The 15862-nt window shown below is 39.4% G+C and overlaps 1 protein-coding gene across 1 annotated transcript in view; it reads right to left on the bottom strand.

The window, feature by feature from the left end:
• Epg5 (ectopic P-granules autophagy protein 5 homolog (C. elegans)) overlaps positions 1–15862 on the bottom strand; it is a 105409-nt gene that overhangs the window by 35983 nt on the left and 53564 nt on the right. The window contains exons 22-27 of the mRNA XM_013014901.1: positions 14716–14882; positions 12398–12619; positions 10208–10331; positions 6672–6816; positions 2262–2433; positions 813–975 (exon numbers count right to left, since the gene is read on the bottom strand). Coding sequence (XP_012870355.1) covers positions 813–975; positions 2262–2433; positions 6672–6816; positions 10208–10331; positions 12398–12619; positions 14716–14882 — 993 coding nt within the window. The remainder of the gene's footprint in view (positions 1–812; positions 976–2261; positions 2434–6671; positions 6817–10207; positions 10332–12397; positions 12620–14715; positions 14883–15862) is intronic.

Below are 15862 nucleotides of genomic sequence, written 5' to 3'. Positions count from 1 at the left end.
TTTTTTCTTTTTGCTTATGTGGTGCTGAGGAATTGAACCCAGGGCCTCTGGCATGCAAGGCAAGCGCTCTACCACTGAGCCACCTTCCCAGCCCTTCATAGGATTCTTGTACAGAAAAAATAAGTTATGATTTGTTCTCCTGAGGTCTGCCTATAGTGAGAGCTTTGATATGTTAGCTTTGATATGTTAGCTTAGGGTCAGTTTCTACTCTCTAGTCTTATGATATCACAGATCCAAGTTCTGTGTTTCTAGTACAAGGTGACAGAGACACTTGAATTTGTAGCCATATTGTTACACATTTTTCATCTGCCTATTGGCAAACTCCATCCAAATAATCAGCCTCCCACATCCTTCTTACACTTAGAGGTTCCCCACTGTCCAGAGCATCCACTAGGGCTCCTAGGGATCATTCCCACCAATCTTTTCTACTCCCCAGAACACCTGAAACAGACTTAGCTAACCATTGGCCCCGAACAACACAATGACAATCTATTCCCTCATTTCTTCTAGTTGATTTCAAAGTAGCAGCCTCCTTACCTTTTGAGGATGACTTTAAACCCTTCCCTCTAAGAATCTTCTCAATAATTCTGCTTTTCCTTAAATTCCTATTTGAGCATCTGCCTTGGGGCACTAATGAGGCACTTATAGAAAATAAGATTCGCTCTGGGTATAATTTCATTCTCCCTGAAACTACAAAACGTTTTGGGATACAAAATCATGTGCTATTATCCATTCAATCTTTCTCAGTGATAGGCCAATTTAAGAGTCTCAACTAAAATTCTCTAAATTATGAAAAATACAAGCAATCTTACCTGGACTGTTACAACTGCTGGTCCTTGGCATTTCTTACCCCCACTGCCTCTACATTCCAAATGTAGGGTAGTCTGCTCTTCTCGGTTAGTATACTGTTTGGGCATTGTGTCCAACAGCTCACCATCCAGGGCAACCTGCTGAGATTCCCGAAGAGCTGCAGTTCTGAAAAGCGTCACCAAGAGGAAAAAGAAAACCAGGAGCGGTTGCATGAAAAAGGCGTCTCATCACCCTCAGCCAGCACTATAGCAAAAAATAACAAAACACCAAGATGTGTATATACCAAGATTTGGCCAAATTCTATCTCTTGGCAGACAAACTAATCAACCTGAAAGTTAGGAAACAATAATAAAGCCTTATAGAAAAGTGAGAGCACTTTTAAATAAAAATAAAGCTTTGTTTAGAATCTGTTTTTGTTGTTGTTGTTTGGTCAGTCAAGGGGCCTGAACTCTGGGTCTGGGCGCTGTCCCTCCACTCTTCAGCTCAAGGCTAGCGCTCTACCACCTGAGCCACAGTGCCACTTCCAGCTTTTTCTGTTTATGTGGTGCTGAGGAATTGAACCCAGGGCCCCATGCAAGCACTCTACCACTGAGCCACATTCCCAGCCCTAGAATCTGTTTTTAAATGGATACAAACTATTTAACAAATGAGAATTTCAAATTCACTTAATCATATTAAAAAGGTGACATTTCTAAGTGTTAGTGACTTTTTGGGTACTGAAATGTCAAAGACTATGAACTCTAAACATGAGTGGTAGGGCTAATGCTTAGGATGCACACGGCCATGGGTTCAATACTCAGCACCATCACTACCATCCCCCCAAAAAGAGCTACATGGTGAGTTGATGCCCTAACATATTTGTTATTATGTTAATGGACAAGTGCCCATGTGTATACGCCATGTACAATAAATGCCTAGACCTATTAATATAGCTAAGGAAAAATACACCAACAAAATGACATAAAGAATTTATAAAAATAAAGGTCATTTACTGTTAATAAGACACTTATTCCAGATGCATTCATCACAAGACTGCAAGCTAGAAATAAAAATTTAGCAAGTTATTTTTCTCTATTTACTATGTGAAATCAAATCACCAAATGACATTCTTACATTTCAACCAAGTATCTATGTCAATTGTTTAAAAAACAGATTAACAGAGCAAATCAATGATAAATGAATAAATTTCATTTCAGTCCCTTCCAATACCATCTTCCCACTCGACACCCAGAAATATCCCCACAGGAAACAGAACCTTGAAGGTAAGATAATTTCAATGTGAATGTAAAAGACTTGTCACAACTTGTTTCACCAAATAAACCATCTGAGCCAGTCTGACAAAATAACCTCATGGCAAGATTGCTGATGAGGAAGTGAATCTAGGTGATACATCAACCAGGCTGTCAGAGTACCAAGGCTGGGAGCACAATCCTAAGGTTTCATCATCTTACCTGGCCTGCTGTTGTAACAGATTCAGGTCTTTGCACACCAGCTGGGTGGTGTCCTTCTGATTCAAAAGTGCAGCTGAATTGATGACTGGCACAGGAGGCCGCATGGAGTGCAGAACAAGGTAAGGATGGGGTGCCTCATGCTTCCGCAAGTTACTTAAAATCCTTTCTTTAGCTAAAAGAAAATTAAGTCATATATATAGTAATGGAAACTAGTGGATAGTGATATGCTAAATAGTACAAAGCCCTGATCTGTTACTTTCATAGAGAATGGTAGAGATCTTCAACTAGTTTCTTAAAACCACAAAAGGCCTAAGTGAATAAAGCCATTCCTTTTTGGGGTCTTTCCAGTTTTGAGGGATCACTCAAATTCATAATAATATTCCAATAGAGCTACGAGAAGGTGGTACAACAGAAATTCTATCCTTTAAAAGTTTATAGTTTAATAGTAGTTAAAAAGTGAAAGCACATGATCTTCAATACTACTCTCAATAGTCTTGCATGACCTGCTAAGAAGTTTGAGCTTCTCAGCAGAAGTTGGACTTACTTTTAGTATAAAGGTGATCTTAATAAAGTGGCAGGTGGTGGTTATCATTTGGTTAATGGATGGGCAATGGGACAGGTACAGGGCAGGTAAACAGAGAAAACTTCAGGAAGTGACACTGTGGCTCAAGTGGTAGAGCACTATCCTTGAACACAAAGAGGCCCAAGGACAGTGCTTGGGCCCTAAGTTCAAGTACCATGACTGAAAGAAAAAAAAAGAGAGAGAAAGAGAAAAAGCCTGGAGGTATGGCTCAGTGGTAAGAGTGCCTGCCTAGCAAGCACAGGAACCTGAGTTCAAACGCCAGTACCAGCAAACAAACCAGAAATTATACCCATACTTGAAGAGAAACTTCTTAGAACTAAAAAAGAGAACTTTAGAATATAGAAGGGGGGGGGGAATCTGAAAGGAAGTCAATATCTGAGCAAAAAGCTAAAAGTACTAAAAGAAAAAAATGAATGAAGACATGTATACAAACTCCTCTAGTACCTAGATTTTTGCACTCATACACTTAGTAACCTATTTTTAACAAATGATTTGTGGACTCCAAATAAGCAGACCAGTGCCATACACTATGCTAAAGTGAAAACAGGGCTGGGAATGTGGCTTAGTGGTAGAGTGCTTGCCTCGCATACATGAAGCCCTGGGTTCAATTCTTCAGTACCACATAAACAGAAAAAGCTGGAAGTGGTGCTGTGGCTCAAGTGGTGAAGTGCTAGTCCTGAGCAAAAGAAGCTCAGGGCAACACCCGGGCTCTGAGTTCATGCCCCAGGACTGGCCAAAAAAAAAAAAGAAAAGAAAAGAAAAGTGAAAATGTCTGTACCATGAAACTGTACTAGTGGGGCTGGGAAGGTGGCTCAGTGGTAGAGCACTTGCCTTGCACGCCTGAGGCCTGGGTTCGATTCCTCAGCACCACATAAGCAAAAAAAAAAAAAAGCCTGAAGTGGCTCAAGTGGTAGAGCACTAGCCTTGAGCTGAGGAGATGAGGGACAGCGCCCAGGCTAAGAGTTCAGGCAACACGACCCGACTCAAAAGAAAAAAAAAAACTGTACTAGATCAGTACTGGTCTCAGAAGGATTAATAAAATTTAAATGTTTGCTATTTCTGTACCAAATATAGAACTATAGGTATCCAATAAAATCTCTATCTTTCCTGTCTCTCTTTTCACCTGACCTACACATACCAACAGCAGGTGGGAACTGAAGAACATGAAGACAAATGCTGATACATACCCAGTTCTTTTCAATAGCAAGATAAGAAAGGAAGGGAAAGGTCAAGGAAACTTCAAGTCAATAAGTCAACAAGTACTTAAGGGACAACTAATGAGTTTCTGATCTCATTCCAGAGGTAACATTTAATTTTTTACTCTTGTGGAAAAAAAAAATCAAAGAAAATTTTACTCCCATGACTTGGCATAAAGAGAATTGTACTTTTTGTATCTCAAACAGACTAAGTTAACATTCCAAAAAGGTCAAGTACATTAGTGACCCTTACAGCTAGTGTTTTTCCACTGCAACTACTTTGCACAGATCAGGTAAAGTTGGGTCTTCACCACTAGATAAGACGTGATTATTTCAGTCACTTTTTTCAAGCAATGTCATGAGTTTAAGGGGAAAAATGAGGGCTTCTTCAAATCCAAGATAACTTACCATGAAAGAAAAATCAACTAGGATTTTTAAACAAGTATTAAAACTCAGAGCATATTTTCCTGTAACAAGCATTGGGATTCACGACTAACAGAAATCTTGAAGCAACAAAAGCCAATTTAGTTTAAGAAAAAGAACTCTGTGTTACAAGTACTTTGGTAAAATTTTACCTACAATCATAACCACATTTCCATAGGTAATTTATTATCACCTATGATAGTAGAACTGTAAATCAAATGGTAGAGCACCAGCTTTGAGGGAAAAAAGCTAAGGAAAAGCATAAGGCCTTGGAATTCAAGCACACAACCAAACACCCCCACCCTTTAAAAAAAAAATCAGCTAACATTTGAGAAAAACCTGAAGCTTAAAATTTAGAAATTCAGGTCTTAATTTTGTTTGGAATTGAAACCTGTTCCAATAGCCAAAAACAAAAGGCAAGGTAAACAGTGATGAATATCAGGGCCTCTGGAGCCAGACAGCTCTGTCACCTTGCAGCTATGTAATCAACACAGAGAAGTTACTCAACCATCTTACATCCTGTATTCCTTCCTTCTCAATGAGGATAACCCACTCTGGGTTACTGTAAGACTTAATTTATATATATGTGTGTGTGTATATATATATATATATATATATATATTACTGGACAATGGCCACAACGAACTACTGGATTCATAAATTACTAACTTAAATTTGATGAATCAATTTTCCCTAACTCCAGAGATAAAAATTAACCTTTTCAGGTAGTGACATGAAAGCATAAAAGATGGATGGGCCTGAACAGAAAGCATTCAACAGTTTCCATATCTAGCCCCATGTTTCTTCACTCATAAACTTTCAGGAATAGAAAAAAAATTCATATGGTCAGGCTAAGCCTAATTTTCTTCTTCTCTGTATCTTTCTTATTTTGTTGTTTTAAATGAACACACATTACTTTTGCAATCATGGAAAACAACCAGAGTAGTGGAGGGGAAAATCTACAGCCCTAGACAAGACTGTTCAACATCTTCATTTTGCAATGAATGAGCTGAAGCCCCAATAGTGTCTTCCTTTTCTCTTCATACACCTAACAAGTTGGTAGAGCAAGAGTATTTCTGCCCTTCTGGAATCATTTCAATATTCTTTTCTCTTTTTTTGGTAGGTCATGGAGCTTGAACTCTAGGCCAGGGCGCAGCCTGGGTTGGCTTTGAACCACAATCCTCAGATCTCAGCCCCTTGAGTAGTTAGGATTACAGGTGTGAGCCATCAGCACCCAGCCCATTTCAGTGTTCTTTATAGTATATTGTAGCATATTTGGCAACAATTGTATTTGAATTTTATATCCTATAAAAATACATTCAGTAGCTAACAAGTATCACTTTCTATTATTATTTGTGGAACTATACCAGAAAACTTTATCAGTTTAATGGGGTTTTAAGACCTGATATGAAGAACAAGCTGATAATTTATCTATCTTGAGAAATACTATAATACTATCTTGAGAAAAATGCAATGTGAGAAATGGCCAACTTAGAAAGCAATTCAAGACACATAGGAAACATGCTCTATTTGTATGGAAAGATTCCACACACAAAGCAAAATAGCTCATAAAAGAAAACCACAGCTTCTGAATGTTAAAACTGAAGCTAAAACAATAAATTAAAATTGCATTTTACACATGGTTTTATAAGTGAATCGAAATGTCATTTTGAAGCATTGCAGAAGAAATGACCTACTGACATTGTAGCTTCTTTATTAGCTAGCTACAGCATATCTCAGTTTGGGCCAATGAGGTACAACTGGAAAGTGTGAGCAGCATCTGAGTTCTTCTAAGGAGACTCTCCTCCCTGCTGACTAGAATGTGAATGTAAAAGGGATAGCTAGAGTGGTCATTTTGAACCAGAAGTGAATGCTACCCATAAAGAACAGTGAGACAGCAAGATAGGAAGAACAAGAGTCCTTGAAGGGTTGCAAGACTCATGACACTACCCTACTGCTCTGAACTGCCTGTCTTCAATCATCTTTCACATGAGAGAAAGTCAAAGCTTGACCTAGTTTATATTCAATTTCTCGTGTGGGTTCTGATTAATCTAGCTCTAAGAGGCAAACATGTTAATATGGAACTGTTAAAATGCAATCTCATTGGAGGTAAAAGTATAGAAACCTTAAAACAATTTATTCTTTAACTCTCTCACTCCTTCAATCATTCATTCATTTGTTGAAAGAGAATGAAATCATGTGACTCACCCAACAAAGGATCAGTGAAGTCCAGGTGTGCTGACAGGCTGCAGGGTATGGAATAGGACTCATGCTTGGTCTGCATCCATAGACCAATGGTTTCCTGGAACTCATAATGTATGCGCTCCATGTTCAAATACTCCATCCACAAATCCTGTAAGGGTATCACTATACTTAAAACTTTAGCAGATAAAGCACATATTCACATTTAAGCCATATATTAAACTGTAAAATGACTCAGTAAGTCTCAACGTGAGGTGATCAGGTCCAAGTCTTCAGTTTTGCCATGGGTTGTATTAAAAGTGATAACTAACAATCTCGATCTCAGTAGAAGTTGAGAACTTTTTGATTGTATACCTTAACTAGAAAGCACAGTATACATATTTATGTTATGCAATAAACTATTGGGCTAATAATTATATGCATAATAAAATATAGGTAAAAAATAGAACATTTTAAAAAGACTTTAAAAAATAAATTTAAAATAATCAAATTAAGTTTAAAGCAAGCCTCTTAATCCAATTTTAATTAATATGAAATAGAAGAGACAGAAAAACATGTTAAAACTATACCACAAAGACATTACCAGTAGAATCTAGACTGGTGGGAAGCTATAGGCAAACTACACAATTTGTATAACAAATAAATCTCAAGAGGAAAATGGAGAAAAAGAGACAATTTATAGATTAGTCAGATTTGTAAGACAATAGTCACAAAATGCAGACTCTGGTTGAAACTGTAAAAATAAAAACAAAACTTTTATAATACTTGTAAGACAAATGGAAATTTGAACACTGATGTTTAATATTAAGGAATTATTGAAAGGTGTGGGAGGAGATTCAAATGAAGAGGGGAAAGTGAGGGGAAAATTATAATTCAATGCATATCCAAAGAAACTAGGAAAATCAAGTGGAGGGGTTAGGGATGAGAGGAATGGAGAAGAATGATGAAAGGGGCGACACTGATCAAGATATATTGTACTTATAAACCAAGTTAAGTAATACCCCTTTTTACAATTTCTTGAAGACAATAAAAAATGTAATAAAAATCTGAAATTTAAAAATTAAAAAGAAATTATTGTGAAGCTGGGCACTGGTAGCTGATGCCTGTAATCCTAGCTACTCAGGAGCAAATCAACCTAGGTAGAAGTCTATAGAATTTGAGACTCCATCTTCAACTAATCACCAAATGCCAGTCTGGATGCATGGCTCAAGCAGTAGAGTGCTAGCTGCGATCAAGAAATTCAAGACTCTGAGTTCAAGATCTGGTAGTGGCAAGAGAAAAAAAAAAAAACAGGAAAGGAAAGAATGGAAGGAGGGACTGGAAAGGTGGCTCAGTGGTAGAGTGCTTGCCTCACATGCCTGAGGCCCTGGGTTCAATTCCTCAGCACCATATAAGTAGAAAAAGCTGGAAGTGACTGTGGCTTAAGTGGCAAAACGCTAGCCCTGAGCTCAAGAGTTGAGGGACAGTGACCAGGCCCAGAGTTTAGGCCCACGACCAACAAAAAAAAAAAAAAAAAGAAGAAAAAGAAAAAAAGAAAGGAAAGGGAGGAAAAAAAGGAAAGGAAAATGGAAAAAGGAAAAATTCCCTCCTTCCTTACAATGAATGTAAACAAATAAAAAAAGGAATTATTGTGGATATTTCCCAGATATAAACTGCTATTAAATTAAAATCTTTATGTATCAAATGCTCCATAAATTTGACACCAAGACAATATACAGTAGACAGAATCGCTCGGCTATACACAGAACTAGGCAATGGTACGTGAGGGGATGAAAAGAATGGCATGTCCATTACATTATTCTGGAATTCCTATTTCTTCTATGTGATGAAATATATTCACAATAAAAGGGAAAATAAGTAAAATGAGAAAAAGAAGAAATAAAGGTTCTAGCCTTCTCTTCCCCCACTCCTGTGATCTGTCTTACAATTCTGTGAACCATATTTCCTTCACTGGTGATCACCACATATTAGAGTGGTAAGCTACTTAAAATAACCACAGAAAATATCAAATATACACACTAAGCTGAGTGCTAGTGGCTCATATCTGTAATCCTAATTACTAGGAGGCTGAGATCTGAGGATTACAGTTCAAAGTCAGCCCAAGTAGTAAAGTCCAAGAGACTCTTACTTCCAATAAACTATCAAAAAGCCAAAAGTAGAGCTGTCTCTCAAGCAGTAGAGTGCTAGCCTGGAGCAAAAGCAGCTCAGGGACAGTGCCAAACTCCTGAGTTCAAGCTCTAGGAACAGCACCAAAAAACAAAACAAAACAAAAACCCACATTAAAATACATTGCTCAAAATAGTAATACCAAGCGTCAAATAAGAACTAAGATCTTGTGGGTGATTTTCTTTTTCTCTAGTTTTAAGTTTTCTAAATACCCTTGGATCCACTAAATCTAAAATGATCCTAGCTCTTTTATCAGCCACTTCTATGAAGTCCTAAATTATTACTTTCAAACCAACCATGGAAAAAAGCATTACAAACTTAGAGGAGGAGTTCAAAGTAATTGTGTTCACAATCCTATATTCACAATCCATCTGCACCCACTGTAGCAGAGCTTCTCATTATGTAGTGTGCAGACACACCTTTAAATGGAGTTTGCTTTGGGCTGAGAAGGTGGCTCAGTGGTAGAGCGCTTGCCTTGCATGCATGAGGCCCTGGGTTCCATTCCTCAGCACCACAAAAGAAAAAAGAAAAAAGCCGGAAGTGGCACTGTGGCTCAAGTGGTAGAGTGCTAGCCTTGAGCTGAAGAGCTGATGGACAGTGCCTAGGCCCAGAGTTCAGGCCCCACGACCAGACCCATAAATAAATAAATAAATGGAGTTTGCTTCAGTTTGCTTCAGTGCTAAACAATTGTTAACAGATGCTGATGATTAAAACAAATACCGAGAGTTAACAAAGGTAGGTAAACAAAAGACAGAACTACCAGAAGCTGGAATTACAGATTTAAAAAAAAAAATGTGTCATACATCCTTGGCAAGCAAAGACAGGAAGAGAAGGAAAGGGAAGGAAGGGAAGAAAAAGGGAGAGAGAGAGGAACTGTATAGATCCTGAGAAAAAACGAATAAACTTCAAAAGTTAAAATGCTGGGGCTGGGAAGGTGGCTCAGTGGTAGAGTGCTTGCCTTGCATGCCTGAGGCCCTGGGTTCAATTCCTCAGCACCACATAAGCAGGAAAAAAAAGCCGGAAGTGGTGCTGTGGCTCAAGTGGTAGAGCGCTAGCTTGAGCTGAAGAGCTGAGGGACAGCGCCCAGGCCCAGAGTTCAGGCCCCACAACCGGACCCCCCCCCCAAAAAAAAAAAAAAAGAAATGTTCATGAGATTGTAGAAAGCCTAGAAATGAACTCTAGGCCTCAATTAAGGCCAAAGTAGAACTGGAGATTCAAAAGGGAATATCCTGTCATTGACAAACCCCATCAATATAATGATCATTCATGTGACTATTTCCAAATCAATAAGTGGTTTTACCATCGGATTAAGACCATGATCAGTCAAATTACATTCAGAAACGCTTTAAGAAAAAAAGCCATTGCTATAGTTTTACCTGCTGATTCTGCATCACTTTTGCGAGCCTGTGAATATCATATTGCTTTGGTAGAGAAGGGATATAGGTATCTCCTTTTTGAAAATTTTCATCTTCTAGCCATAATATATATACATTGAAGAGCCTAAAAGATAAAAAAATTATATAAAATAATAAAAGATGTGTAGGAAAAATAACTTACATTGCTATGGACCTTAGCACCATTACATAAGAATAAAACAAGCTCTCAATTTACAAAACTTAACCAGCTACCAACCAAACACACAGATCAACAAAGGAGACTGTGGACTGGGAAGGTGGCTCAGTGGCAGAGCTTGCCTTGCATGCCTGAGGCCCTGCGTTCGATTCCTCAGCACCACATAAGCAAAAAGAAAAAAGCCGGAAGTGGTGCTGTGGCTCTAGTGGTAGAGTGCTAGCCTTGAGCTGAAGAGCTGAGGGACAGCGCCCAGGCCAAGAGTTCAGGCAACACTACCGGACCCAAAAAAAAAAAAAAGAAAGGAAGGAAGAAAGGAAGGAAGAAAAGAAAAACAAAGGAGACTGCTTGGACTATTAAAACATGATCAAATAACTGCTAACCCAAAAAGACTGAAGAAGAAACTCTTGAGATAATGTAGGTTTAAATACAGTACACACACACCAAAAATAAAAAATAAAACTAGAAAAGGTGATTATCATAGTATCTGAATCTGAGGCAATGAAGTTAGAGTGAGCCTTTGCACTTGGAAAATATTCAAAGCCATTTTATAGTTTTCAGCACTAGACAAACTGCCAGTTTTAGGGCCAAAGATCATTTCCTGAACAAGCAATCATAAATAAAGCTCTGTACATGTGTACTCTGTTCCCATTAAAAATATCAGGAATAAAATACTAGTATTACCAAGAAAAAAAAAGTTTCAATTTTCCAGTAACTGTAATGATGGGTTTGTTTGGTTTTGTTTCTGTGAGTTTTTTTGGTTGTACAAGGAACACATTCATCTTGCTAAGATCACTTGTATTCCAAGATGTTTGCAACAGCAGGACTAGAGTAGTGTTAGCATCTACAAATCACTGGGTAAGAGGCCAGGAGGTGGCATGACCTTACTCAACAGAGTACAAAGTTTTGACAGTGTGTCCATAGACAGGGCCATGGTTCCTATAAGGAAAAGGCAGTTATGTAGAGTTCTCTCTTCCAACTTCAGACTCATTAAGAGAGAGGGTCACTTTCTGAACACACTTTGGGAAGGGAATTTAAGAGAAGCAGATGGAATATTAAAGACTTTGTGGCTAATCCACAATGTTCATAGAGAAAGTTTCATCCGGTTAAGTCTTCAACCAAGCAAGATAAAGTAAAACTTTTTCTGGAAGCGGAGAGAGCACTAAGTATTAGTGCTAGCTGAAATCCTAGGTTTCTTCACTAAGCTATTTGGCAATTAGGGTTTTTTTCTTGTTGTTGTTAGTCGTGGGTTTTGAACTCTGGGCCTGGGCACTGTCCCTCAGCTCTTCAGCTAGCACGCTACCACTTGAGCCACAGCACCACTTCCAGCTTTTTCTGTTTATATGGGTGCTAAGGAATCAAACCCAGGCCTCATGCATGCAAGGCAAGCATTGTACCTTGCCTCTACCACTGAACCACGTTCCCAGCCCCATTAGGGTTCATTATTAACAACCACTTTTATTAGATTTTATTAATAAGATAAATTATTTGATTTCAATTACACTTATAAGAGAAAGGTGAAGAAACTGTAACAAGAATCTGAATCTTACTTCATATTTCCCAACTTTGGGACATGCGAGTACTATGCCTGATTTTATAGCTTTAGAGGTTTCTTTCCAACCCCAGGCGGATCTCTGATCCTATCATGGGGTCTCTGAGCCACAATTAAAACACCCTCCCTTGATTACTTTTATCTTTTTAAGAGCTATTCTGGCAGGTTCTGATAGTTTCATGTCTGCTATGATCAATTTATTTTGGTTTATTTCTATCCTACATAAAGAAATAGAAGAGATTACTCTGGATACAAACACACAGCAGTGCTACATGCAAATGACTGACTGCCTTCTGTTGAGAAACAAGGTACAAATCTGCGTTAAAGCCATCTTCCACATTCAGGGCAACAGAATGATATCTACAGTATGTACCACAGTGCTCACTGCTCCAGCACAGTACCTGTGCTACAAACAACAGCATAAATGGCAAAATAGCCATCTTACCTCACAAGTTCTGTGTGCAGTTCTGGTGATGTAAAATAACCAGGAGTGCCAGCTTGGCTCTCTGGCAGCCCTTCGCTGCCCTCTGCTGGAATGCGGAGGGCTTTGCTTGCAGCATGGTGAAAGTCAGCCACCTCAGTCAGTCGCTTCTTCATGTCTTTCAACAAATTGATATGAGCAGGACTTTGAAAAAACCTTCTTCCAATACAACCATCTATGGGTAGCCTTAAAAAATATAAGCACAGATATGGAACCTTTCAACACAAGATGGTGTCCCTACATAACAACAAAGCAGACATTTAGTGAGGCTAATATATTTAATATATTTATATAATTAAACTAATACCTATTATTTCTGTCTCAAAGAGTACTTTGAGATTATATATGTGTGTGTGTGTGTGTGTGTGTGTGTGTGTGTGTGTATAAAATTCTCCTTCATCTATAGTTTTGCTTTCTTTGGTTTTAATTATACTATCCAAAAGTATCAAATGGCTAATTCCAGAAATAAGTAATACATTCTGTCACAGGTATATGTGTGTAGAAAAAAAGTATATTAATAGTTCAACACAGTGGCTTTAGAGACCTATTGGAGGTTCTAGAATCTATACCCTGGAGAAAAAGATAGACTAAGTACATAAGAATCGTTTTTAAAGAATGAACTGCTACACAAACTGAAGGTATACCACCATTTGGAACAAGAGAATAGATTAAAGACAGTCTTTGCTTTTGAAGAACTTGCAATCTAGCAGAAAACAGAAGTGACAAAGAATCAGCATCTTTATGTTCAAAGGAGTGAAAAAACAGGGAGGAGCTAGAAACTGAGGCAGAGTTGGTAACTGTTGGTAACAATGGACAGTTTCAGATATGCAATGGAACCATTCAACATCCTAAAGAACCACCCAAAAGCTGCCAGACAAGTCCGGCCTTTACTCACACCTGCACAAAAGCCTGTTATACTCACACATGTACTACTGATTTGGGACAGTTTCTTTCCCTTTGTATCTCCCACAGGCTATATGCTAAACTTTTTCCCAATTTCTAGGTATTGTCCTCATCATACTGAGGAAAGAAGATGATAAATACTCTCAAGAAAACCCAGGCCTCGGGCTGGGAAGGTGGCTCAGTGGTAGAGCGCTTGCCTTGCATGCATGAGGCCCTGGGTTCGATTCCTCAGCACCACATAAGCAAGAGGGGAAAAAGCCGGAAGTGGCACTGTGGCTCAAGTGGTAGACCGCTAGCCTTGAGCTGAAGAGCTGAGGGACAGTGCCCAGGTCCAGAGTTCAGGCCCACGACCGGACCCCCCCCAAAAAAAAAGAAAGAGAAAAAAGAAAACCCAACCCAAAAGAAAGAAGCAAACCCAGTTGTTTTTTTTGGGGGGGGGGTCCAGTCGTGAGGCCTGAACTCTGGGCCTGGGCGCTGTCCCTCAGCTCTTCAGCTCAAGGCTAGCGGTCTACCACTTGAGCCACAGTGCCACTTCCGGCTTTTTTCCCCCTTGCTTACGTGGTGCTAAGGAATCGATCCCAGGGCCTCATGCATGCAAGGCAAGCGCTCTACCACTGAGCCACCTTCCCAGCCCCAGACCCAGTTTTATAAGCAGAGTTGAAGAGTCCTAGGCCAGAGATCACCAGAGAATGACTAACTCATACTCCAGAGTATAAAAACACAGAACAGGTGCATTGGCAAAGGCCTGTCATCCCAGCTAGGTGGGAAGCTAAGACTGGAAGGACTGCAGTTCTAGGCTAGCAGGGGCAAAAAAAGCTCACAACAGCTGGGTGCCGAAGGCTCACACCTGTTATCCTAGCCACTCAAGATGCTGAAGACCATGGTTTGAAGCTAGCCCAGCAGAAAAGGTCTTAAGACTCTTATCTCCAAGTAATCACCAAAAAAGCCAGAAATGAAGCTCTGTCTCAAGTGGTAGAGTGCTAACCTTGAGCAACAAAGCTCAGGGCCAGCACCCAGGCCCTGCGTTTAAGCCCTAGGACCAGCACACACACACAAACCCCTGTCCTCTCCCCCCCCACACATACACACAAGCTCACAACACCCTATTTCCACAAAAAAAGTTGAGCATGGTGGAATATTCCTGTCATCCCAGCTATGGTGGTAAGTTTAAAAAGGAGGACTATTGTCCAAGCAGGGCTGAGCCAAAAATAAGACACTGTCTCAAAAATAATCAGAGCAATAAGGTGATTCAAGAAGAGCACTGGCCTAGCAAGCATAATGCCCTGAGTTCAAATCCTATTATCACCCCCAAAGAAACATAAAAACCAAAGATTCAGAAAGAGGTTCATAAGAACTTACTACAACACTGAGTATCATACCCATATTGTGGTCCTGGACGGTGAAGATACAGGAGGAAAAACTTCTGCCAAATAAGTGGCAGAAGAGGATGATCAGAAGGCGTGAGCATAGCCTGGTGGGCCCAGCGATAAATCAGCAGTCTTTGCAGGGACGGGACAATGGGGAGCTTCAGCTGAGCCTGAGCTTTCTACAAAATAGAAGTGAGCACAACTATAAACAGTTTGTTCTAAAGTAACCCAAAGGACATTTTCAAGTCAGTAAGAAAAAAATATTCTATGAAACTCACTTCACTGACTCACTAGCTACTATTTTAAATCCTTGACAGCAAGACACAAAGGGAAAATGTTTTTGCTGTCAAAGACATTTCACAGGCCAGGCATTGGTGGCTCATGTCTGTAATCCTAGCTACTCCGGAGGCTGCGATCTGAGGATCACAGTTCAAAGCCAGCTCAAGCAGGAAAGTCTGTGAGACTCTTATCTCCAATAAAACACCAGAAAACCAGGAATGGCTCCGTGGCTCAAGTGGTAGAATGCTAGCCTTGAGTTGAAGAGCTGAGGGACAGTGCCCAGGCCCAGAGTTTAAGCTCCATGACTGACCAAAAAAAAAAGACATTTTACAGGTCCTAAAAATGGGGTAGAAAAGTCACCTTATTTCCATTTCTGAAATTCCTCTGTATATAAAACACTTTAAAAAGACAAAATGAGACAGGCACCAGTGGCCCACGCCAATAACCCTAACTACACAGGAGGCTGAGATCTGAGAATCACAGTTCAAAGTGAGCCCACACAGAAAAAGTCCCAGTGAGACTCTTATCTCCAGTAAGCTACTCAAAAAAGCCGGAAGTGGCGCAAAAGAAAAAAAGGCAGAATAATACAAATACTTAAATCAAATCTGATTGTCCAACTTTATCAATCTTTCGAACATTTAGATTTTAAAAGAGTATCTAAATAATAATTCCTTGAAACTCTGAAACCCAAAAGAAAAGTCTATAATATGGCCCTAAAATTAAAACTCTTTAAATCTAAATTCATATTCCAACCTATTCATATGTTAGTTATCCTAAGAATCATCTTAGAAGTTTTAAAAAGAAATTCCTAAGCCAGACACTGGTGGTTCATGCCTGGAGAGGGGAAAGGAGAGGGAAAGGAGAGGGGAGGGGAGGGGAC

Source organism: Dipodomys ordii, unplaced genomic scaffold, assembly GCF_000151885.1.
Source record: "Dipodomys ordii isolate 6190 unplaced genomic scaffold, Dord_2.0 Scaffold25, whole genome shotgun sequence".
Classification (NCBI taxonomy): domain Eukaryota; kingdom Metazoa; phylum Chordata; class Mammalia; order Rodentia; family Heteromyidae; genus Dipodomys; species Dipodomys ordii.
Note: the sequence above shows the minus strand (reverse complement) of the source record. Positions and strands in the feature narration are given on the sequence as shown.